This window comes from Protopterus annectens, chromosome 5.part0, assembly GCF_019279795.1.
Source record: "Protopterus annectens isolate FY-2018-M chromosome 5.part0, PAN1.0, whole genome shotgun sequence".
NCBI classification, from domain to species: Eukaryota; Metazoa; Chordata; order Ceratodontiformes; family Protopteridae; genus Protopterus; species Protopterus annectens.
This window is the reverse complement of record NC_056735.1, coordinates 1,783,515,101-1,783,541,271: the sequence shown is the minus strand read 5'-3', so window position 1 is coordinate 1,783,541,271 and position 26,171 is coordinate 1,783,515,101. Positions and strand designations below refer to the sequence as shown.

The 26,171-nt window shown below is 42.3% G+C and overlaps 1 protein-coding gene across 1 annotated transcript in view; it reads right to left on the bottom strand.

Annotated features, from left to right (window-relative positions):
- Window positions 1–26,171, bottom strand: part of LRCH1 (leucine rich repeats and calponin homology domain containing 1) — a gene marked incomplete in the record, with an annotated part of 1,693,846 nt that overhangs the window by 834,583 nt on the left and 833,092 nt on the right. The window contains 1 exon segment of the mRNA XM_044072038.1: window positions 25,669–25,764. Within this exon segment, the coding sequence (XP_043927973.1) occupies window positions 25,669–25,764 (96 nt within the window).

The following is a 26,171-nucleotide window of genomic DNA, read 5'->3' as shown; positions in this document are numbered from 1 at the left end:
TCTTTACACCCCAAAATAGGTGTTCCTGGTTACCTCTCTCTTTCCCATCACACCTCCAGAATCTATCTACCAGAGGAAAACTTCTCTAAAATCTGCTTGTGGTATAAAAATACCTTTATGCAAACACTTCCAAGCAAAAATCCAGAACCTTCCTGACTTTGCTGCATACTTTGGAGACATATAGATGTCCTCCCATTGTTCCTTTGTAAACTGCCTTTCCATTCTGTCTTCCCAATCGTTTCAAACCCTCCTCTGATTGGTTCTTACAATTATCATGCAATATGTGCCATATGCCATACTAATTATCCCTTTTTTGAATAGCAGCTTCTATTCTAGATTCAACTAAAAACCCTACCAGAGCTGGTCTTTCACTTAACATCCCCCATCCCTTTCTCTTTGCCTATAACTAGGATATTGATCCCAGATAGGGAAGGCAGTCTCAAACCTGCAGTCCTAAATTCTGCTTGGCCTCATTCAACTCTATTTTTCTTCTACTTCTAGTTATTTTTCCCAATACCTTGGGTTCCTTTGCTAATTTTCTCCAGTAAATTCCATCCCCACTTGCAGTCATATTTTTTGGCAAAATCTCTTTTCTCCATTCCCACACTGGCTTAATTCTTAGAATTTTGTTTCCTCTGCTTTAGGATTATAGTATTATGAATGGATGTTGCTCTCCTTAAATACCTTCAAACAAGCCAATGTCTTAAGTGATAATTTAATAAAGATGTAAAAGAAAGAAATAAAGGATCTGTATCCAGCATCCTACATGATCCTTATTTTTCAAACTCGCCTTTGTCTTCCATTCCCACTTTGAATTACAGCATTCTGCTTGTGTTATGCCTAGGGGTCTTAATTGCATATATCTAAAGTATCCCTTCAAATCAGGTAATTCTAATCCACGCTGTCACCTTATCCCACTTAACTACTGAACTCTTCCCCTCCCAAAAAAGCCTTTAACTCTTAATTATGGTTCACAACTTCTTCATCCATTGATTAAAAAATTATGCCTGACCTATATAAAAAACTAAAGGGTCTAAAACATTTTTTTACTGCTTGTATCTTACCATCCATAATCAAGAGCTTCCAGGTTCTCAGTTTTTGTGTTATCATTTTTTTAGCTGGCATAACATGATCATGTTTAATGCATGCTCATAAACACTTATGTCCCCATAAATAGTGGTATTCCTGAACCAATTCATGAGTGGATACCTAATTTACCACTATAGCCTTTACTTCACTGTCATTAATTTTATGTTTTAAAAAGCCAGCAAACCGTTTCAAAATGATCCACAACACTGAAATGACTTCTGGATTTTCAAGATCATGACTTCAGGGTTCTCCCGTGCCGGCAGGCAGTCCTCGGTCGGCCAGAATCCCAAAGTCTGGGTCCGGCATCGGCTGTTCAGCTATGCTCCCTGACGTCAGAGCGCCAGGAGTACAAAGCTGACAGCAGACGCCATGTTCTCCAGTTTTTCTTGCCCCAGATGTCAGAAGGGTGAAAAAAGGAACCACACAAAAGAAAAAATAAGAGAGGACAGGAGGGAGGGAAACCCAGACTGCAACAGTGAAGACACTCTAACATCTACATTTATGGTAAGTGTACACAACTGTACTATGTTCATCGTGTTTCACTGTTGCAGTCATGACTGTAGGGTAGAATCCCAAAGCAGAAAGAAAGGGAGGTGGTCATAAAGTAGAGGGGGTGGCTATAAGACCCTGCAAGACTGCAGAAGCAAAGCCTGTCCTAGACTTAGAGTAGAGAGGTAGATTGTAGTGCTTGGAAAAAGTATGCACTGAACTCCAAGTTGCAGCTTCCAAAATGTCTTTGGTAGGAACTCCCCTGAGGAAGGCAGCTGAAGTGGCAGCAGCTCTGGTAGAGTGAGTCCTTATACTCCCTGGGATTTGCTTTCCATGGTGTGAATAGCAAAATCTGATTCCATGAGCAATCCATTTAGAAATGGTCTGTTTTGAAATGGCTTTACCTTGGGAACTTGAAGCATAAGAAACAAATAATTGCTCTGATTTCCTGATGTCCTTGGTTCTGTCCAGGTAAAAACGTAGTTGTCTGTATACATCCAAGGAATGTAAGATCCTTTCCCTTTTATTTTGAGGAGTGGGGAAAAAAGTTGGCAAGTGAATAGTTTGATTTAAAGCCACTTTGGAAACCACCTTAGGCATGAAAGTAGGATTAGTCCTTAAAGACACCCTGTCTTGATGAAAAATAATATAAGGTTCCACAGCCATAAGAGCTTGCAACTCTGAAACCCTCCTGGCAGAGGTCAGAGCTAACAGGATGGCTGTCTTCCAAGATAAATACGTGATGTCAGATGTGGCAGCAGGCTCAAAAGGAGGTAAGGTGAGCTTTTCCAAAACATAGTTGAGATCCCAAGCAGGAATGGGATGAGATCTAGGGGGCCTTAAGTTCTTAGCTCCTCTGAGAAATTGTCTCATGAGCTGGTGGGAAAAGATAGGAGGGTCTGTATTATAATGAGCAGAAATAGCAGAGGCATGTATCTTTATGGAAGAGAAAGAGAGACCCTTATGTAAGAGGTCTGTCAGGTAAAGTAAAATCTGAGGAATGTTAGGAATAAGAGGATCAGAATCCTGAGCCTGCATCCAGGAACAAAATTTCTTCCATTTTCCTGCATAAGATTTTCTAGTGCTAGGACGTCTGGCTTCTAAAATGACATCCATAACCTGCTTGGGTAGGAGAGAATGACTCAAAGACCGTGGATTAACCAGGCCGCCAGGCTGAGAGTTTTGACATGGGAGTGTAGAATCTGACCCTGGTGTTGGGACAGAAGGTTCGGAGTCTGTGGTAAAACCCAGGGGGGCTCCAGACAAAGGTTTTTCAGTGTTGGGTACAAAAACTGTCGAGGCCAATTTGGGGCCAGCAAGATTATCATCTTGGGCTTGTCCTGCTTGATCTTTAATAATACCCGTGGAAGAAGAGGAAGAGGCGGAAAGGAATATCCCGAGAGGTTTCTCCAACTGAATGATAGTGCATCCACTTTCCAAGCTTGATCGTGGAAAGTCCTGGTGCAAAAAATCTGTAGTTGATGATTGAGGTGGGATGCAAAGAGGTCTATGTGCGGACATCCCCAGACTGCTGTAATCATCTTGAATAATTTGGTGTCCAGCATCCATTCGTGTGGATCCGAAAGGTTTCTGCTCAGACTGTCTGCCAGGAAGTTTTGCTTCCCTGGTAGAAACTGTGCTTGAAGGTCCAGATTGCAAGCTAGAGCTGTGTTCCAAAGATCCATGGCTAGTCTGCAAAGGGGATAGGAATGAGATCCCCCTTGCTTGTTTATGTACCACATAACTGTGGTGTTGTCTGTCCGTATCAGTAGTTGTCCTGGTTGTAGAAGATTCCTGAAGGCCAATAGAGCTTTCTGAACGGGTAACATTTCCTTTAAACTGATATGCAGGTGCTTCTGATCCTTTGTCCAAAGGCCCTGCAGACAGTTGCCCTGAAAATGGGCTCCCCATGCATAATCTGAGGCGTCCGTGGTTAGTATCTGAGTGGCAAGAGGCAGACAGAAGGGTTTTCCTTTGTTTAGAGTACATGCCTTGGACCACCAAAGGAATTCCTTTTGAAGACAAGGCAGGATGGAGATCAGAATGTCTAAACTGTGGCAATGCTGAGACCATACACTTTTTAGGTACCACTGTATTTTCCTCATATGTAGTCTTGCATATGGTACGAGAAGGATGCAGGAGGCCATGTAACCCAGAGCCTGCAGGAATCTACTTGCAGATAGCGGAGTTGAAGTTGCCAAGGTTTTGAAAGTTGAAGCCAGCTGTAATTGCTTTTCGTATGTCAGAAATGCCATCTGGGTTGTTGTGTTTAGAAGCCCAGAAAAATTATCTGTTGTGAGGGTGTCAAATTTGACGTTTTTATGTTTACAGTGAATCCCAGGAACTTGAGAAGATTCTGAACAAACTCTAGATGCTGGAGTAAGACATCCTTGCTGTCTGCCTGAATAAGACAGTCGTCCAGATAAGGGTAAATTTGAATTCCCTTGAGTCTGCAATAAGCTACTACTGGAGCCAGGCATTTGGTGAAGACCCTAGGCGCAGTAGATAATCCAAAGGGCAGCGCAGAGAATTGATAGTGCCTTGAACCTGAGGTATTTTCTGCGTTCCTGTCTGATGGGAATGTGTAAATATGCCTCCTTTAAATCCAAAGTTACCATCCATGCATTTTTGGTCAGCATTGGAAGTAGCTGCTGTAGAGTAAGCATCTTGAATTTTGGTATCTCTAGAAAAGTGTGCAAGATTGACAGATCCAGAATGGGTCTCCATGAATTTTGCTTCCTGGGGACTAGAAAGAGCCTTGAGTAAAAACCTTGTCCCATCTCTGAAAGTGGAACTAGTTCTATGGCTTTCATAGCCAAGAGAGCTTCCACCTGGTTTAAGGCCTCTGACCATTGATGTTTTGGAAGATCTGGCCATCCGCTTGGCCTTGGTAGGGTATGAAAATGGAATTTGTAACCTCTTGAAACCACATCCAGAACCCACTTGTCTTGGGTTATATGAGTCCAATTTAGGTGAAAAAGAGAAAGTTTTCCTCTGGGCTTCCAGGCAAGAAGTTCCTGCAGCCCAAGAGAGGGAGTCATTGAGTCTGTTTTCTATGAGCTTGCGGCCTGTCTTCTCCTCCCCTAGGGGTGGAAGCAGTCCACTGTCTTGGCCTATAAGAGGCTTGCGTTTGAGGCCTACCTCGGTGGCATCTGTATCTACCCCTCTGAGGCCTGTCTGAATTGGGAAAGGACCAATTTTTTGTAGGCCAATTCCTGCTAAATCTGGGTGGCTGTACTTGTAAGAAATCTTTAACTGTTGGCATGGACTTTACCTTGTCCTCCCATCTTTTTAATCACCTCTTCAGCTTTAGATCCAAACAAAACATTATGCTGAACAGGAGCATCCAATAATTTAGCTTTTACTTGATCTGGCAAATTTTGTTCCTTTAACCATGCATGCCTTCTAATTACTGTGCCAGAGTCAGCAGCCCTACAAGAAGCCTCCAAGGCATCAAATCCACAGTGTAAACCATGCTTCCCAACTTGTTCAGTGGCATGCATTAAGTCATGTAGTTCCTTATCATCTGCACAGGCGGAAATGGAAGTTAGCTTTTGCTTTAAAACAGACAGAAGAAATTGCTGGTATTTCAGCATATGAAACTGACAGTTTAAAGCCCTAATAGATAAAGTAGCAGAAGTGTACACTTTTTTGCCCCATCTTTCTAAAGATCTGGAATCCTTCTCAGTGGGAATGGGGTTTTTAGCAGAAGCGGCCTTAACGCCCTTAGGACCCTGAGAAATGGTTTCAGGGTCAGCAGTAGGGTTCTTGTATAAAAACTGGTGGGAATCAGGAACCCTATAGTATCTGTCTGGCTTAACAGGAGCTGGAACAAGAGAGTCAGGAGTTAAGTTAGCCTCCGAAAAAGCATCATCCACAATATCCAAAATAGGAGGAATAGCCAGGGGTCTATGTTGGGGAAGAAGAAGAAAATCCCTTAGTCTTATCTTAGATTCCGAATACTCCTGTCCTTCCCAGTGGAAATGTTCCCTCATTTCATGCAAAGTTTCCCCAAAAGAGAAATCCTCAGGGGGAGAAGCTGAAGGAATGGATTCCTCAGCATCAGAATCCTCATAAGGAGGGAAAGAATATCCGTGGTCAGAAGAAGAAACAGAAGCCTGATCAGAGGAATCATAATAAACTTCCTGCCTTGGCCTTTTATCTGGAGGGGGATGTGAACCCCTAATCAAAGTAAGTCCTCCGCCATCTTAAGTAACTGTTTCTGAGACTTGGGAGCCGGATCAGAAGAGGCCTGGGTTGCAGTCTTTGATTTGGAAGGAGTCTTTGCCTTTGGCTTTGCCTTTATAAGAAGCTGAGTAGGCATGAAAACCCCTTCGGAATCCGGTAGCTGCACAGCGGCTCCGGACCCATCCGAAGGAGCATTGTCCGAAGGTCCTGCAACAGAAATATTCAAAGGCCTAGTTGGCTCCTCGTGGGAGTCCGTTTCGGCTATCAGTTCCGAAATGACCGACAGGGGCTGCAAAAGTGCCTCACTGACGACGGCCGAACCTGAAGCTGGCTCTGCTTGTGTGATATCGTCTGATTTGGACCTCGGAGGCCTGTCTTTGTCCTTGCGTCGTTTGTGAACTCCGGCAGCCAGAACCGTATCCGACGACATTTTGTAATTAAAACGCCTGCCGAAGTAATGAAAAGCAAAATCGTACCTTCGTTTAATAGTACGTTGATTGAATCTAGCACAAAACCGACAACTAGCTACGTCGTGGTCAGGGCCTAAGCAAGGAATACAGTAAGAATGAAAATCCTTATGCGGTATTTGCTTCCCACATGAAATACAATTATTAACTTTTTCTGACATCGGACTGGATCAAGAAAAAGTTTCAACGGGTACTTAGCTTTGAGTAGGAGAAGAAAGTCTTCGGACTGAAGTTTGTTTAGAAAAAATTGTCAGGAGTCAGCCGACCGGCACTTGCGAACTGCTATCACCGCACGGCAAGAAAGACTGGAGAACATGGCGTCGGCTGTCAGCTTTGTACTCCTGGCGCTCTGACGTCAGGGAGCATGGCTGAACAGCCGACGCCGGACCCAGACTTTGGGATTCTGGCCGACCGAGGACTGCCTGCCGGCAGGGGAGAACCCTACAGTCATGACTGCAACAGTGAAACACGATGAACATCACAAGTTTCCCTGCCTTAAACATTAAGATGCACATGAGCTGAAGGACAGTTTGTATCTGGCCAGTTCAGACAGAACTGGATTTCAACAGCATTAGGTACCACCAGAAGAATCTCCATAAGGAGTGCTGGTGCAGAACAATGATTCATTATTCCACTGGCTTTTGGTGCACAAATGGATCTCTCTCTCTCTCTCTCTCTCTCACCAATTTGGTTAGGGTGAAGATTTCAGAACTAAAAGCAGACATACAGACAACTGTGGTCAGCACTCCCAGAGTAACAAATATGCTTTTTTCATTTATGGTGAAGATACAGTGAAAAAGAGCATCTAACCACATCAGTGCATAATATGTTAGACTAGAAAAAAAAAAGTGAAGGTGTCTACATGACCAGCATATGGTCTTGCAGTGGCATCAAGCCAAAGTATTTAACTGCACTCACATTCATCCACTCAGCAATCTTCTTACATGGATAGGCCATGATGAATCTCTCTCTCTCTCTCCCTCCAATGGCTGAATGCTTCCCCATTGCCATTTTACACATAGCCCAAAGGATGCTCTGTGAGGATTACAACATTCACAGATGAGTGGCCATACAATCAAAGTAGTGTAAGGGCTGATCTCCCAGACACATTTCTCATACCCAGAGGCATGCACAAGAGACGTGATATTACATGCTTTGTGTGATAGGGGAGGCAGCAGCTAGTCCATACAAGGGAGGGGAAAAGAATAGGTGGCATATAACCCCCTGGTCTTGTTCTCATAAGTTGGTGGTGGAGGTTTCATCATTCTGATAAAAACTGCAATCCATGCAAACAAACTGGGACAGTGACCCCTCAAGATGATAAAAACAGCCAGCTTATGAATAAAGGCTACTGAGTGCAAAGTGGACAGTAAAGTAGTGCCAGACCTAGGTGCTTTAGTCCTAGTCTTTAGATACTTCTGTTCAGGCATGGGACTGATGAATGAGCCTTCTAGTCTATCCCCCCCGAGCCTTCAGTGACGACCCACCACTGGACCAGTAATCAAGGAGCTTCAATCCTCACCACTGGCACCTGTCGGGGGATGTTCATGGACAGGATGACAAGTACACACACAGTATTTCCTGATGCAGCTCTCTGCATCAAGTGCAATTTCCCTTAAGAGTACACAGACACCATGGTCAGTCCAAGGCTGGTTTCTCCCTCTTCCTCAAGATCCCCAATAAGACTCCCCACTGGCACAGCTAGAGAGTAGAGATCTCAGCTGAGTGACCAAGCCAAGACCTTCAGCACCCTTTCTGTACAACCAGTCCATGTCCTTGCCCAAGTAGCTGACACATACACTCTGAGGTTTGATTGACACACACAAACCTGGGAGAGCTGGTACAGCTTTACTAGCTAGCCCAGACTATAAAATAGTTTTCACTGCCACCAGTCACTCCTTATCAGCTTACTTTAGGGCCCTTAACAAAGGGTGTCCAGTGCTACTGTGTAATATTAATGTTAAAACAAATGGTAGTTTGACCAAGACCAAGGCTATTAGGAGTGGCCCACAGTGTCACCAAATAAAAAAGCAAGTACTCTCAAAACTTAAATATCTCTACACAGATCAGCCATAATGAAAAGTTTAAATATATTTAATAATAAAAGAACAAGACAATACTAAATATATATAACAGTAACATAAGAGTTCAAAATCATGGGAAAACAACATTGCAGTGCAGGCTCACAAATACAGGAAAACATCTAAACTAAGCTTTATTATAATCCTGACTGTATCTAAGAGAGTTATACTGGTCCCAAGTAACTTACTTCATTAGAGCAAAGCAGATGTGGTTGAATGGATCTTGTTGCCAGGTCCAACACAGAATGCCGCGTCTCACTAAGAGACTTCTTAAATTAATATCTACAATATTACAGATGGGATAAGCTTACAGAAGTACATCATTTCTTGTCATCTGACTCCTAGTTCCCAGGTGAAACCCCCACTGCTGGAAGCTGGCAGTATTTAGCATCTACCTCTAAAAATACAGAGACCTCAAATATTTGGCAGATGCTGGAAGTCCTAAAACAATTGTATTCCTTCATGATTTCAGATGTAGTAACTAGTTCACTCCCAAGACAATACAGAAAGCTACTCAACACAGACTCTCATCTCTAGCTGCATTGAAAACTGAAAGATGGCATCTTTTTATTGCATAGCCTACAAAATAAGTTAATTTCAACTATTTTCCTAAAGTTTGCTGGACTGAAGTTAACCTCCTGTACTCCAGTTTCCACCGTTAAAATACATACATTTATACAGTTACAATAGTGCATGTATATTTCTGTTCTTTTCCAGTAGGGCACACTGTGGATCCATTTTAAACACAAGCCTTTTGCAAACACCTTTTTCAACACACACGTCTGTACAAGCAAGTTTGACATACACATGACATACATTTCTAATACCTTTGTAACACAAGCATATTACATCAATCATTTCAATATTCACCAGTGACATAATTATTTACAAAATTCCAGCTAGCTGGGCTGGCAGTATCTCCTTTTGTCATACTTTCCTCCACAACAATTGATCACAGGGCATGGTGAAGGCCTTAAGCTTATCTATTTGGAGCTAGAACAATGCAGGGCAGAAGCAACAGTAGTGACAACAGCCAACATTAATATTCAGAGCCAAGGCATATCCTTTGTGTCCTGACTCAGGCTGCATCATGTACACTTGTAAGAACTATGAATTAAAAAAAATACTAAACAAGAGTACCTTCCAAACAACCCTCATTAGGATATAAGAGTTGTGACAGTAGCTATAAAGGGTCTTGTGACAGCATGCACTCCAAAACCCAACAACAGTAAAATGAGTTCATTCAAGGAAAATAATGGTTATCACTAGTGTACATTAGCGGGCCTAACAAATCATGGCTTTCCATTTCTTTTTTTTAAACATGTATGACGATGTGAAGTACTGTCAGCTGTGCCAGGAGGGCTGTGGATGTGTAACTTATGCCTGCATAGCTAGCTGGAATTTTGTAAAGAATTATATGTAATTTCTATATCAAACTGATTTGTACAGATGCCTGTGTTGAAAATGTATTTGTAAAGCTGCTTGTGTTAAAAATGTATCAACAGCGTGTCCTGCTGGACAGAAAATAAATATTTATTTATATCAGACTGTTCTGCTAGGTCTCCCGATAAGCCATTGCTCAAAATAACACAGTCTCATAACTACCATGGTGACTCCGTCTACTCAAGCAAAATAGCAAAGTCCTGGAATGCTCTCCCTCTAATCATACAAAGCACTTCCTGCTATTCTTAATATCTTAAAAGCAACTGGCTCTGCCCCTGTAGTTATCCTGAATAATTCCCCTCTCCTACTATTTCTCACCTAGTTTCATTCACCTTTATATAGCTCAAGGTATTTTCTTCTTTGTTATAATGATTGTTTACTCTCTTGTAGGCAAATACTTTCAGTACTTCAAATACTCTGTAAACATGCTATGCACCATGCGTTTCATATGTTGTCTTTTGGCATGCTCTCCGACAGCTTCATATTTTACTCAGTCATCAAAGATTCTGTAGTTTAGGTTTATAAATTGTTTCTTATTTGTAATAATTTAGCTAGTTTTACTTTTAACATATGATTATACAGGGTATTACTCAGATCTTACTACTGTAATTTCTGTATTTTTATTTGTCTTGTCTTTGGAGCGTTTCTCCCCGGGTCTCCGCTGAAAACAGGCTACTAGCTCAATCGGACACTACCCGGTAAACAAATGTAAATAAGTGAAACTTATATTTTGTCCACAAATTATTTTTTATGGTACTACCAATAGTGTTAAAAGTGCTGTTGTTTGAAGTAATACTGTCTTAATATCTCACGTGTTATTCTGGGCACGTATCACGTCACCTAAAACTCATTTCACCAAGACCAAATCACCTAAGGTTCATTTCACCCAAAACTCATTTCCCTGACAAGTAGTACAAGGCAAGTCAAAGGTATATGTCCTTTTCCCCACTGTAGTGTGATCCTGGTGTTAGTATATATATTAAGGGTGTGTGTGTGGGGGGGGGGCACAGCCCCCCACATTGGGGGTGTGGGGGGCACAGCTCCCCACCTAGTTGGCTTTTACCAAATAATGTAAAACAAAACAGACACCATAAAACCAAAGTAAGTGGGGGGCTTCACCTCCCTAATTATATATAATAACACCAGGATCACACTACAGTGAGGAAAAGGACATATACCATTGACTTGCTTTAGAGTACTACTAGTCAGTGAAATGAGTTTTAGGTGAGTTGGTCTTGGTGAAATGAGTTTTAGGTGAAGTGATACGTACCCGTTATTCTAAATTATTTCAGGGCCCGCGCAGTCCGTATATATCTATAACCAAGCAGATCTGATTTCATTATGCAGTATATTACAGACACATTCAACAATATTTATTTTGTCATGATTGCACTGAAGTTCAAATAATGCAGATTGGTGCAGAACTTTTCTAAGCCATATACACTATGCTGTATCTTTTTTTTTTTTTGCTTCCAGCAGCACTACTGGCATAGCTTATTTAGCATTTTTGTTTCAAAAATAAGACTTTCTTAAACATGTACTTCTTCCAATTAAGTTTGCATGACTGAATGATCATAACACTACAAAAAGCACCTCATTTGCTAATTCTACTCATTCTGTCTAAGCTCAACAGGGTTCCACATTGTGAGTGTCACCTTTACTACTCTCAGCTTCCCACTCTAAGGAGTGACTGATCTCTCAGACTTGTGGTATAAATGTTGCCACTCCACAACACGGGCAGACTATCAAGTCTTTTTCCCCTCTTGATTTTTACCACACCATTTTGCTCCTAAAATTCCTGTACTCTTTTAAACAATTCAAAAGACAATTAGACAAAGAAATATTTTGATTTTTAATGAACTTCGTTTATGTATAGCCATGAAATAACAGTACATTACATGCTTTTTTCAAGATCAAAACTTGTTTCCATGGCATATAAATAGGATTTTAATCCTAATAAAGATTCACAGTGTATTCAGAGATGTTAAACAGCAGATTGCTTACAAGAAGTCTAGCATTAGTGATGCTTAACACATGAAACTCTATTTTTTTCCCAAAATACCATCATTTGTAGTAACTACACAAAACTGGCTGGGATTCATACTGGCATGCAGCACTAGATTATTTTCAGGGTGTGAAGAGCTGCACAGATAATCAGTCATGTATTAGGGAAGAGATACATGCACATGTATTAGGCACTGAATAAGCATCAGGAATCCACTAGGCTGCTCCATGGCTACAGCAGTAGTACACTAAGGCAAGTCACAAACACTGCATACATTCCAATGAAGTCACCATGAAAGTGTTAATGTGCAATTAATGTTGCACCACAAAAAGTACAGTTGTATACCTACCATAAATGTAGATGTTCGAGTGTATTCACTGTTGCAGTCATTACACTTGGGTTATCCTGCTGGCAGGCGACCCATAGTCGGCCCGAGTTCCAAAGTCTTGGTCCGGCGTCGGTTGCTGTCGCCTCTTCCCTGACGTCAGTGCGCCAGGGGTATAAAAGTTGCAACCAACGCCATTTTCTTCAGTTTTTCTTGCACCAGATGTCAGGTGCCCCCAGATATGAAGGCTGTAAAGATAAAAATATGCCAAACAACCATGCATATATCACTAAAAACATTTTCTTTTTCTAAAAGCAAATACACTACATAGGTTGTATAGAGTTGAGAAGTACAGAATAGTCCCAGCAAAGAGGGGGATGGTGGGTGGGTAACCAGGACTGCAACAGTGAATACACTCTAACATCTACATTTATGGTAGGTACACAGCTGTACTATGTTCATAGTGTTTCACGGTTGGAGTCATTACACTTGGGTAATCCCAAAGCTGAGGTAGGGTGGCTGGGTCTAGATTGGATATGGCGAGGCTAACAAGTCCTGCAGAACTGCAGTGGCAAAGCCTGCTCTGGATTTGGAGTAGAGAGGTAGGTGGTAGTGCTTGGTAAAAGTGTGCACTGAGCTCCAGGTTGCAGCTTGTAATATGTCTTTTGTTGGTACCCCTCTGAGGAAAGCTGCTGAAGTAGCTGCTGCTCTGGTAGAATGAGGTCTAATGCCCTTAGGCACAGATTTGCCATGTTGTGCATAACAGAAGCGGATGCAGTATCCTATCCATTTGGAGATTGTCTGCTTTGTAATAGGTTTTCTTTGTGATCCTGCAGCATATGCTACAAATAGTTTTTCAGTTTTTCTGAAAGCTTTTGTTTTGTCCAAGTAAAATCGTAGCTGCCTGTGGATATCCAAAGAGTGCAGAAGTCTTTCCCCTTTGTTCTGGGGATTTGGGTAGAAAGTAGGCAAATGAATAGTTTGGTTTAAGGCCACATTGGAGACCACTTTTGGCATGAATGTTGGGTTCGTCCTTAGAGAAACCCTATCCTGGTGAAAGGTTCCACAGCCATCAATGCCTGTAACTCTGAAACTCTTCTTGCTGAAGTTATTGCCAGGAGCAGAGCAGTTTTCTATGACAAGAATTTTAGATCAGCTGTGCTGGCTGGTTCAAAAGGAGGCAGTGTTAGTTTTTCTAAAACAAAATTGAGGTCCCAAGTAGGTACTGCTGCTCTCCTAGGGGGTCTTATATTCTTTGCTCCTCTGAGGTACTATCGTAGTAGAGGATGTGAAAAAATAGGAGGATCCGTATTGTAATGAGATGAAATGGCAGAGGCATGGATTTTAATAGAAGAAAAAGATAGGCCTTTGTCCAACATCTCAGTCAGGTATTGTAAAATCTGAGACATATTAGGGACCAATGGGTCGAGCCCTTGTGCCTGGTTCCAAGCACAGAATCTCTTCCATTTTTCCGCATAAGATTTCCTAGTGCTGGGTCTCCTGGCTTCCAAAATTACATCCATAACAGCTTTAGAGAGAGGTGCAGTCTGAGTGGCTACATTATCTGCCATGCTGCCAGGTTTAAGGTTCTGAGTTGACTGTGCAGAATCTGATTGTTTTGCTGTGTCAGAAGATGAGGGATTTGAGGTAGAGGCCAAGGCGGGCGTTGAGATAAAATCTTTAGGATTCGGTACCAGTGCTGGTGTGGCCAGTCTGGTGCAATCAGGATAATTTTTGCCCCTCGTCTGATTTTTAGAAGCACCTTGGTGAGAAGAGGCATCGGAGGGAAGGCACAGACTTGTCAGGTTTTTCCAGTTGAAAGATAGAGCATCCACTTTCCATGCTTGAGGGTGATAAGTCCTTGTGCAAAATTTCTGTAATTGGCAATTGTGAGGGGAGGCAAATATATCTATGTCTGGGCGTCCCGGTTCCCTTGTTATCATGTTAAACACTTCTGTATTTGGCTTCCATTCGTGAGGATCCATGAGATTTCTGCTTAGTTCATCTGCCAGTGTATTTTTTGTTCCTGGCAGGAATTGTGCTTGCAGATGCACCTGGTAAGTCAGTGCTGTGTTCCACAAAGTCATGGCTTGTCTGCATAGGGGGTAGGAATGTGTGCCCCCTTGCTTATGTACCACATAACTGTGGTATTGTCCGTCTTTATTAATAATTGTCCTGGATGTATTAGGTCCTTGAAGGCTGTCAGGGCAGTCTGTACAGCTAGCATCTCTTTTTGATTGCTGTGAAGATGCATTTGTTCCTTGGGCCACGTGTCCTGAATACAATTTCCTGCCATATGTGCTCCCCAGGCGTAATCCGATGCATCCATTGTTATTGTCTGCCTGGCTTTAGGTAAGATAAAAGGCTGTCCCTTGTTGTGGTGAAAGGCCTGGGACCACCATTGAAACTCCTGCTGCAGGCAGGGAATCAAGGTTATGATTGTCTCTAGGCTGTGACAATGCTGAGTCCAAACACTTTTTAGATACCATTGTAGTTTCCTCATATGCAGTTTGGCATATGGAATTAGTAGAATGCAAGATGCCATGAAACCCAGGGCCTGCAGAATTTTTCTTGCAGGGAGCTGGGTCTTTGTTGCCATCATTTGAAAGTAATGAGTTAGTTGCCTTTGTCTGGCATGAGATAAGCCATCTGGGTAGTTGTATTTAAGCTTGCATCCAGGAATATTATCTCTTGAGAGGGCACTAGTTTTGATTTATTTTCGTTTACTGCGTACCCTAGGCAAATTAGTAATCTTTTTACAAACTCCAGGTGCTTTAGAAGAATGTCCTTGCTCTCTGCTTGAATAAGGCAGTCATCCAAGTAGGGATATATTTGAATTCCTTTTTGTCTGCAAAATGCAATTACTGGTACCAGGCATTTTGTGAAGACCCTGGGTGCAGTAGACAAGCCAAAGGGCAGTGCAGAGAATTGATAATGCATTGAGCCTGCTATAAATCTGAGGGATCTTCTGCACGACTGTCTGATTGGGACATGCAGGTATGCCTCCTTGAGATCCAAAGTAACTAGCTAAGCCTCTTTGCCCAGCACGGGCAAGAGTTGTTGTAGTGCTAACATTTTGAATTTTGGAACATCCAGGAAAGTATTTAGGATTGACAGGTCCAGTATTGGTCTCCATGCTTTGTCCTTTCTGGGTACTAGGAAAAGTTGTGAGTAAAATCCTTGGCCCTGTTCTTCTTGTGGAACATTCTGAATAGCTCCCATATCCATAAGAGCTGCAATCTGTTTTTGTGCCTCCGCTCATTGGTTTAGTGGCAGGTTTGGCATAGCTTTTGGTTTTGGAAGCGTGTGGAAGTGGAACCTGTACCCTTGAGAAACTATATTCAACACCCATTGGTCTTGGGTAATCATGTGCCAATTTTTTGAGAAAAGTGCTAGCTTTCCCCCTAGGGTGCTGTCAACTGTTAAGAGCTTGGCATTTGCAGAGGGAAGTCATTGTGACTGTTTCCTATAAGGTTGTGATTTGTCTTCTCCTCCTTTGGGAGCTAAAGCACCCCATTTTTTAGGTCTGTAGGAGCCTTGGGGCTGAGATCTGCCTCTTGGGTGTCTGTATCTGCCTCTGTGTGGCCTGTCTGACACTGGAAAGGACCAATTTTTTGAAGGTCATTTCCTGCTAAATCTAGGTGGCTGAACCTGTAAGAAATCTTTCACAGTTTGCATTGCCTTTGCTTTATCCTCCATTTTCTTTAAAACCTCTTCTGCCTTAACACCAAACAAAGTATCATGCTGTAGTGGAGCATCCAATAATTTCATTTTAACATGGTCAGGTAAACTTTGTTCTTTCAACCAAGCACGTCTTCGAATAACTGAGCCTGTAACTGCGGCTCTAAAGAAAGCTTCTAATGAGTCAAAACCACATTGCAGAGCATGCTTTCCCACTTGTTCAACTGCATGCAATAAATTCTGCATTTCTTTACAGTCAGGACCTTCTATATTTGTAACCATTTTCTGCTTTAACAATGACATGAGATACTGCTGGTATTTAAGCATGTGAAACTGTCAGTTTAAAGCTCTTACAGCTAAAGTAGCAGAAGTGTAAACTTTTTTCCCCCATCTGTCCAGAGCTCTGGAATCCCTATCTGAGGGGACAGGATTTTTGGCAGTGGAAGCTTTAACCCCTTTTGGACCCTGGTAAATAGTTTCTGGGTCTGCAGCGGGGTTTTTGTAAAGAAATTTATGAGAGTCAGGGACCCTGTAGTACCTGTCTGGCTTTACTGGTGCAGGGGGTTAAAGAATCTGGAGACAGACTGGATTCAGAAAAAACATCAACAACAATATCAAGCACAGGGGGGGATAGCCAAGGGCCTGTGCTGAGGCAATAGAAGGAAATCTCTGAGCCTTTTCTTGGATTCTGAGTAATCCTGGCTCTCCCAATGGAAATGCTCCCTCATGGTGTGCAGGGTCTCCCCAAAAGAGTAATCCTCAGGCGGTGAGGCTGAAGGAATGGACTCTTCAGCATCAGAGTCCTCACAGGGAGGCAGAGAATAGCCCTGGTCAGTAGAAGAATCAGAAGAAATGGAAACCTGATCAGAGGAATCATAATCAGTGTCTTGCCTAGGCCTTTTTTCGGGAGGGGGATGGGAGCCCCTGATTAAAGTAATAAGGTCTTCGGCCATTTTAAGCATCTGTTTCTTAGGCATGGATGACTGTTCTGGAGAATGCTGCACTTGTTTCTTTGTCTTTAATGGTGTTTCTGACTTTGCCTTTGCTGCTGTAGTAGCTTTAAATGTAAGCTGTGAAGGTCTGACAACACCCTCAGAAGCCGGTGCCTGCTCAGCAGCTCCGGACCCATCTGAGGGTATAATTTCCGTAGGCCCAATACCTTCCACAGGCCTCGGTGTCTCCACGTGGCTGTCGGTTGTGGCCTGTGGCTCTGAAGTAGCGGGTGTCAGGGGCTGCGAAAGCGCCTCACTGAGAACCGGCAAACCGGCGACTGGCCTAGAAGAGACTTCATCGTTGGTTTTGGACCTCGGATGCCTGTCTTTTTCTTTGTCTTTGCGTTTTTTTACACATTCCGGTCGTCGGTTGTTCCGACAGCATTATGTAATTAAATCTTCGCTCCAAAATAATGTAAAGTAAAATCAAACAGACGTTTAATAGTGTGTTTATTAAATCTAGCACAAAACCGACAACTAGTGACGTTGTGATCAAGGCCTAGGCAAGGAATGCAGTAAGAGTGGAAGTCCTTATGAGATATTTGCTTCCCACAAGAAATACAATTATTAACTTTTACTGACATCGGTCTGGAGCAAGAAAAACTTTCCCCAATGGGGTACTTAGCTTTATTGAAGACTTCGGTTCTGAAATTCAATTTTGAAAATCTCAGGAGTCGGCCGACCAGCACTTGCAAACTGCTTATGCTTCGGGCACAGCGCGGCAAGAAAGACTGAAGAAAATGGTGTCGGTTGCAACTTTTATATTCCTGACGCACTGACGTCAGTGAAGAGGCAACAGCAACCGATGCCGGACCAAGACTTTGGAACTCAGGCTGACTACGGGTCGCCTGCCAGCAGAATAACCCAAGTGTAATGACTGCAACAGTGAAACACGATGAACATTTGCATCTGCACAAGAATGGCAGCATAGCAGCCCTCAGATAGACCACAGTGCGTTTGTACAACAAAGTGCCTATTCATCATAAAAATGGGAGGAATGGGGCAGATAGGAAAACCAGAATCAGGAGAACAGCAATTAGAAGGAAACACACAAGGGTAATCATATGGAAGTATGGAAAAGAAGGGGCATTTTTCAGGGGGAGAGAGACCCTCTTTTCATAAACACAAAATAAGGGTAGCTGTAAAGCTAGAGAGGAAAAAAACTGAGCAGAATACATGGAGTAGAGCTAGTAGCAGGGACAGATAAATGTAAAACATTCAGACAAACTTGGGGCATAGACACGCACATGCTAGGGAGGACAGTGGCTGGACAAAGACCTACAAAGAGTGGACATCTGGTGATGAGGAAGATCGGAAAATGAACAAGGAATGGTGAATTACACATAAAGGATAACACCTGGACAGGGATATGTTAGGGTCCTCTCATGGTTAAATACCAGTGCACAGCAACAAAACCCAGGCATCACTTGCCTGAGTGGCCATTGTCAAAGGCAGGCTGCTCCTCTGGTAGTCTGATAGGTGAAGACTGATGATCATAAGACTTCACAAGCTGTGCCAGAAGACACTCCAATTTATTAAGGCATCCAAACAGTTGTCACCGCACCTTGATAGCCAGCAGCCTCCATGCTACCAGAGTAGACCACATTTATCCCACTTTCAAAACAGGAGCTTTCAACTTCCTAATCAATCGAGGAAGGTATTAGTGATCCCTTTGGATCATGTGCAACAAGGGAACCATACCGTTCAACATAGAAACATCAAAACTCTGGACAAAGGCCCATGAAAAATATGTACAAATCTGTACGTAGATTAACAAAATGTACATACATAATTATGTAGCCTTGCCCACTCCAATGGAATTGTGGGATACCAACTTTCAAACGCAAACTGAAGAACAGACAACCAAAATATGGCTCCAGACCCTGTAGTAAATGGTAACTTTGTTTTTTAAATCTGTAGCAATGATATTCACTGGGAATGGAGAAGATGATGAACCTTAGGATTTTGTTTTTGGTGATTTGCAGTATGTGGGTTTTGTGGTAAAAGTAGGGCATTTAATGGTAGACAATATTCTAATCTTAGCAAACGAATATTATAGTTTGCCAGCACCTGCAAAAGTCATTCTCCATGGCCTACTGATCAGTAGCTTAGGTACAGTCTGTGCCATCTGGGGCTGTGTGAGTTTGCCTCCTGTCCCCCCTTACAAAATCATGGTTGAATGCCCCCCCATACACAGCCCCCCCCCAGTCATTGTAATGTCCCATTACTTGGCTATTTCGCCCCATTTACCATAAACACTGTAATGTGCACACTGCTTTACTTCTACAATGATCATTTGGATTCCATATAAAAATGTTATTTTATAGCACAAACACTAATAGACATCTGCTAAACAAAGCAATACAGTCTCACAATGAAAATAGACTTAGAATTAAAACTTCTTTGCCCTTAAAACTCACATTCAATGAAATAGCATTGAAACTAATCATTCAAGTAAAATGCATCTGGCCAGTGGCGGATAAAAATAACCTTTGGGCTGTTTTCAAATCAAAGTCCCCTTCCACATGAAACATAACTGTGTTCTTTGATACACCTTCCTGATTGTATTAAATTATATTCCTTGTATAATACAGCACACTTGTTAGAGCGCATTTTCAATTTATTGTTTTGACCATTTTTCCAGTAAGCAATGAAACAAAAATCCATGAACCAATAATGACAACATTGTCCAATTCACATTTCCATCATAAAAGTCTACTCAAACTTCTACATTCCACCAGTGTCAATAAATATGCACAATCTCTGCAGAAGTAAAAGTTATCTAAATAATTCCACACTAAAGAGATCTGTAACTAATGAAGAGGTTGCTGTTAGCAAACAACTTTATATTTCGTTTCTTCTACAAAGTGCCTGTTGCCCTTGAGGAATAAATTGCCTACGTTACATTAAAAAAAATTAATAATAAGCTAGGAATATTGCAATAGGGAATGAATGGCAAACTGATAACCGGTTCATATTTACTAGGTATCTCTGCCAAAGAGGACATTCTCAGGACTGCAGCATCCACCCATTTTAAAAGTACAATATCAGTAATCCATCTCCATACTGTGGGAGTAGAACCCATAGCCTTCTGCATCAAAAGCAAGTATTCTACATGTTATGCCAAGCCTGTTTGTGTTGTTAGTAGCACAGGCAGCACTAAACTTCTCTCTCCCTGAAGAACTATGCAGCACAATAAATCTGAAAAAGCCAAAATTTATTTGGGGGGGACAAAACCAGGGACACATTTTAAACATTGCTTGTATAATCTTAGAAAAGTTACTAGAACAAAATATTTTGTGTTACCATGCTTTTCCTGAAAAACAGGAAGACAAACTTAAGTGGCTATCATTATTTAGTGAATTCAGTTCTCACTGATTTGTCAGAAAAAATGCAAATTTTAAGAGGAACAGAACAAAGGTACACTCCAGACATTCTGTAAAACTATGGACTTAACTCAATGAACCCCAAGAGGTGGTGGTATGGGTAGAGACTTTAGGCTCTTGCACCTAAGGTACAGGGTTTGAGTAACTGTAACCATCAGTTATACCTACCTGGGGCATAACACACACACACACTAATACACACACCACCTTCAACAGGTACAATAAAAGAGCTCTTGAACTTTGCTTCTTAAAATGTTGCCAATAATGAACAGAGAGTCTGCTTTAACAGATTAATACACAAACCAGAGCAGCCACAATAACGAACCACTCTGCTTCACTAAATAGCTGCCATAATGAACTGGAGCAGCCACAGTAACAAACCACTCTGCTTCACTAGATGGTGTCTGCGAGCTGCTGCCAGTAACGAAATAACGAACCACTCTGCTTAAATAAAATAGCTACTGCCAATAATGAACCACAAACACTGACTGTAAACTAGTGTATCAGATATCCATATCTGAATTAGAATGGAGCGGCCTGTTTTCTTTTTCTTACCTGGGAGGTGGGTGCCCATTTCTCATCCTGACCTATGGGCTGCAGCATGTGGGTGCTGGACGGACTGAAACTTAAATCTGCAGAGCTGCCATAGTCCAATGAAGCTGATGTCAAGCACGCCCCTGTAGGTTGGTGATTCATGGTGACGTCAGCCATAAACTTAAGTTGTAATACAAAAAAAAAAAAAAAAGCAAAAAAAGAATTGTGAATTAAAGGGGCCACTCGGTAATTCGTGGCACCCCATTATTTTGTCCTCAAAACTGGCAAATACTGAAGAATTCAGTATGGTTGAGAGGTATGCTGGCAAGGAGGAGCAGCTCTGGGTAGGCATACAGCTGATGATTGGATCCTTTTTAGGAAAACTTCAAAGTTTTTTTTTGTTAGAATCTCCACAAAGCTCAGCTGAGTTGTAAAATTCAGCAATTGGTATGAAAATACCTTGACTTGGGATGTAGAGTCCAGATTAAAATTACCAAGGCCCAACACAGGGCTCTAGAAATGCAAAAATTCATGCTAGATGGGATAGGTATAACTATTCTGGAGGGCAAGGGGTCTCACATCACCTAAAGTATTGGCTAAAAAATGTAAAGAGCTAGGTAATTGGCTGTGACTGGACTCTATGACACAGACGGGGAGTTTACTACCAGCAGGAAGAGGATAAATAAGTTATTTAACATAGTATGGTTATCCACATTTGATGACTAGGGCTGCTTCCATTTTGACTGTCAAAATTTCTAATCTGACATTAGTATGAAGCAGCTACCATTTGATGATAAGCAAGACTATATACTTGAGAGAAATAAGAGAAGCCATTAAAGTCTTTAAAGTTCATGAATGGCCCCGAGTCTGGATGGACTAAGACCTGATTTTTACATGGCATATGTGGAAGTTCTGGCAGAACTATTATTGATTTTTTACAGCTTACCTGGGTCAATTTCCTAGGGGGCCAAGTCGGCAGTAGATCCCAGTATGTTACAGCTAAAAAACACCCAAGCCTGTGTTGTTCACTGTGGAGTTTTGCAATATATTAAAACCTGAAATGTCTCAGAGAAGTAGCTTTTCCCACAGAGTTTGGGATCTGGGCTGCTTACATGTTTGGTTCAAGAAGCACTTTGCATTTATGGGGCCAGGTGTAATCTACTCACTTCAAGAATATGAGCCAACACAAGGATTTGTTTAAATAATCAAATTATTTGTTGGCAGAACTGAATAGGGCAAGAAATTTTGTATGACTTGGATGGTACATTTGTTTTCGTTAAATACAGATGTGTGGTAGGTCAGGGGAGATCAGCTAGGTCATGTCATAGTGGCAAGTTGTTTACAGATTCAAACATGCATTTAGAAGCTACACATCTGTAAGTGAAATACAGTTTCTCCCATGGAGAAAGCAGAGGCTACATTTGACAAGTGGCAAGAGTTACTAAACTGTGTACTCACTGAGTAGGTAGTGTTGTTGCCTGCCAGCAGTTGTTCTCTGGTTCACTTCTCGGCATGGATATCTACATGTTCTCCCCATGGGGTTTTCTCTGGGTGCTCTGGTTTCATCTCGTATTCCAAAGACAAACAGTAGCTGGACTGGACACACTAAATTGGTCATAGGTGAGTGAGTGTGTGCGTGTGGTACAGAAGAACTGCAGCAGGGCTAGCCTCCCAGCAGTTTGAACATTGGCTCGATGACTGCCATTGTTGAAGTGACACCTCAACCTCATGTGCAAAAATGGGAAAAAGGGATTGTAGATGGATAGATGGGCCTAACATCACACATACCAGGCTGTTGGTAGTATTGCTTCCACCTTCTGTGACATCCAACTTTGTTAAAAGTACAGCAGTGTAAAATCTTACAAAAACAGTAGCGGGTCCCACCCTCTCTTCATGATTGCAGTATTGTTTACCTAAGGGATCTTCTGGCAAGGCTAACGTAACAAAGGTTTTAGTTCTTATAGGCACTGTATGTCACATGTGCTCCCTGAGCAAGGCGTAGGGCATAAAGGTGATGTATGGACGCATACATTCAGAATTGAAAATGCCCCGGGAGGAAAACAATTCCCACAGGGACTAGGAAAACATGTGCACCCAGAAACTGATAAAGGAGGAAGACAACAAGCCCCTCAGCCAAGAAAAGGACAGGCAAGTGTTAGAACAGAAGGGGCGGAAGGAGGGAACAAATAGTGCAACAATGAAAAGAAAGACATCTACTGTTATGCTAAGATTTTACAGAACTGTACTATGTCCTTCCATATCGCTGTTACAGTATTCTTTATGTAAGACAGTACAATAGCTCAGAGGAGGCCTGGGAGAAGGAAGCTACAGAACAGACCTCTACAAACTCATGCAGGATAGCCCTAGAAAAATCTGCCCTGGAAATAATATCCAACTTGTAATGCTTAGTGAAAGTATGAATAGAGGACCAAATAACAAGCCTCAAGAATAGAACTGGTATCCAGACCCTTTGAAGAAAGGACCAGAGGAGGAAACTGTCCTAGAAGAATGTGCCTTAACTGACAAGGAAAGATTTTCCATAAGAATAACAAAACAAAACAAAACTGCTTTAGAAATTCAGGAGGAGGTTTTGCTTAGAAATAGCCAAATCCAAATTCCTGGGATGAAAAGAAACAAAAACTTGCTCAAATTTAAAAAAAAAAAAAAAAAAAAAAAAAAACTTTAGTTTTAGCCAAATAACACCTGAGGTGTATATGAAAATCCAAGGTGTGACCAACCTTCTCAATTGGCAGACTGTGGAGAAGGAAATAAGGCAGTAAGTTGACTAGACTGATTAAGGGAAAACTCATTTACCACTGTGGGCATAAAAGAAGGATTAGTACTAGAAGACACCCTGCCTCTGTGGAAAATGAAAAAGGAGGAATAGCCATGAGAGCTTGTAGTTCAGACACTCTTCTGGCTGAAGGGATGTCCAAAAGAACTGTCAAGTACAATGTTGTAAGGAAGCTAAGAAGCAGGCTTAAAAGGAGTCTGAGTCAATTTTTCAAATACAAAATTTAAGTCCCAGTAAGGTGGAATAGGCTTCCTGGGAGGCCTAATACGAAGGGCACCATTAAGAAATTGCTTGACCTCAAATCTAGAGGTCAGAGGGACAGTCAAGAGCACACAAGCAAAAATTGTTTACAGGTGAGTTTTAACTGAAGAATATGCCATCCCAGCATGGAGCAGATCAGACAAATAATAGAAAACCAGAAGAACTTCTATAGACAGGGGATCCTGATCGTGATAAAGGCACCAGACAGAAAACCACTTCCATTTGGAAATGTATGATTTCATGATAGTGGGTTTCCTGGCCTCCTGCAGAACCCGAAACAAGCCCTCAGAAAAGAGGTGCCTGAAAGGGATCAAAACCCCATCACCCACAGCATCAGCTGAAGAGTGGACAAGTGAAGATGGATAAGAGATCCCTTGTCTTGTGTGAGAAAGATCCACCCAGTGAGGTAACTTGTGGTGATATCCCCTGGCCAAATAAATAATAAGGGGGAGCCCATATCGTCTAGGCTAAAAGGGATTCACCAGCAAGATTTTGGGAGAATCCTACCAGATATTATGCAAGACTTGTGGTAACAGAGGAAGAGGAGGAAAGGAGTACAGAAATATCCCCTTTCAAAGAAAAGGCTCTGCAATCACTTTCCAAGCCAGAGGACTTGGAACTCAAACATAAAAGAGGAAGCTGTCTGTAGAGACGGGAGGCAAAAGGACCTACTGGAGGAGTACACCACTGATGGACAATGTCGAGGAACGCATCTCTATGAAGCATCCATTTCTCGGCTTGTGTGCTAGACCTGTTCAAGGAATCTGCCTCTAGACTGTGCTCTGAGAGAATGTAAACTGCCTGAAGAGTTGCTTCATACTGGGCAGCTAGATCCCAGACCTGAAGAGATAGTCTGCAAAGAAGATAGGGCTTTGTGCTCCCCTGTGTGCTGACATACAGCACTGTGGTGTTGTCTGTAAAACTTTTCAGGCGCCCGGGATGAAGCAGGGAATGAAAAGCCTGAAGAGCTAGAAGCAGAGCCCTCATCTCCTTTATACTAATATGGTCTGACCTCTGATGAAGAGGAGAGAGACCCTGAAACTTCAAGAAGGCCACAGGAGGTACCCTACCTCCCATCTGAGGAGTATGTAAAGAGCCTCTGAGTTGGAACTGGAGCTTGAAAAGGGACCCCTGGGTTGAATCAAAGTTGATGAATCCACCACTGAAGCTCGTGCTCGAGAAAAGGTACTGGAAGTGCAGGGGTGGCAATGTTGAAACCACACTAACTTTAGGTACCACTGAAGTTTCTTCATATGAAGTGTGGCGAAAGGAAGCAAGGGAAGGGGGAAGGGTGGAAGTCATTAACCCATGAACTCTGAGAAATTCTCTGGTGTGACAGCGAACATAGGAAGAAGGGATTAGAAAAAGGCATTTAGAGTCCGCCTTGGGGGGCAGACAGAAATGCTAGAGTAGCAACTGTCTGAAGTTTGCAGCAGAAGAAAATAAGATCCTGAGAAGGTGTCAAAATTGATTTCTGGAAGCTTATGGTGAACTCCAGATTCTGTAACAGGGAAGTAGTAAACTTGAGATCCTGAATCAGAATGTTAGGGGAGGCAGCTTGAATAAGCAGATTGTCTAGATAAAGATATGAATTCCTCAGATCCTGCAAAAAGCAATGACAGGAGCAAGGCATTTGGTCAACACCCTTGGGGCAGTAGAGAGGCCAAAGGGCAAATCAGAGAACTGAAAATAGAGAGAGACAGAAACAAACATTTCTTGAGAGGATGGATGGGGTTGGGAGGGTATACATCCTTAAGATCCAGAGATACCAGAAGGCTGAGGTAAAATAACAGTAAATAATGTCTGCAGAGAACATCCAAAAGGAAGGAAGGAATCTGGAGAAATGTGTTCAGCCAGGAAAGATCCAGAATTGCTCTCCAAGTACCTCCTTTTCCTAGGATCAGAAATGTTCTGAGCAAAATTCCCTCCTTACCTGGGCAGCAGGAACAGCCTGAATGGTGCCCTGAGCCAAAACAGAGTGAAGAACCTCCGGGAAAAGACAGATGTTCCCAATGAGGTTGAGGGATACCTGAAAAAGGAGAACAGGATTTCCAAACCATGAAATATCCCTGACAGATAATGGACAGAATCCAAGAGTCCAAAGTCATCTGTAGCCAATGTGGGAGAAACAGAGATAGATGGAGGGACAAGGGAACTTAACCAAGGGCAGAAGGAAGCAAACTATCAAATGGAACCTGGCTTTTCCTGGAAAGCCGGTTTCTGGGAGGTAGGAGTCTGAGTAGACTTAGCAGGACATGCGCACCTAGAACTGTTCTTGCCCTTAGAGGCGAGTGTAATTACCTACAAACCAAAGCAGACCTAGAGGGGTAATTCCTCTGAAATTTGGAAACAGAAGAAACAAAAATATCTTTTGGCTCCTGTAAGACTTTACCCTTGTCCTCAAGAGACTTGGAAAGTTCAGCTGCAGCAGACCCC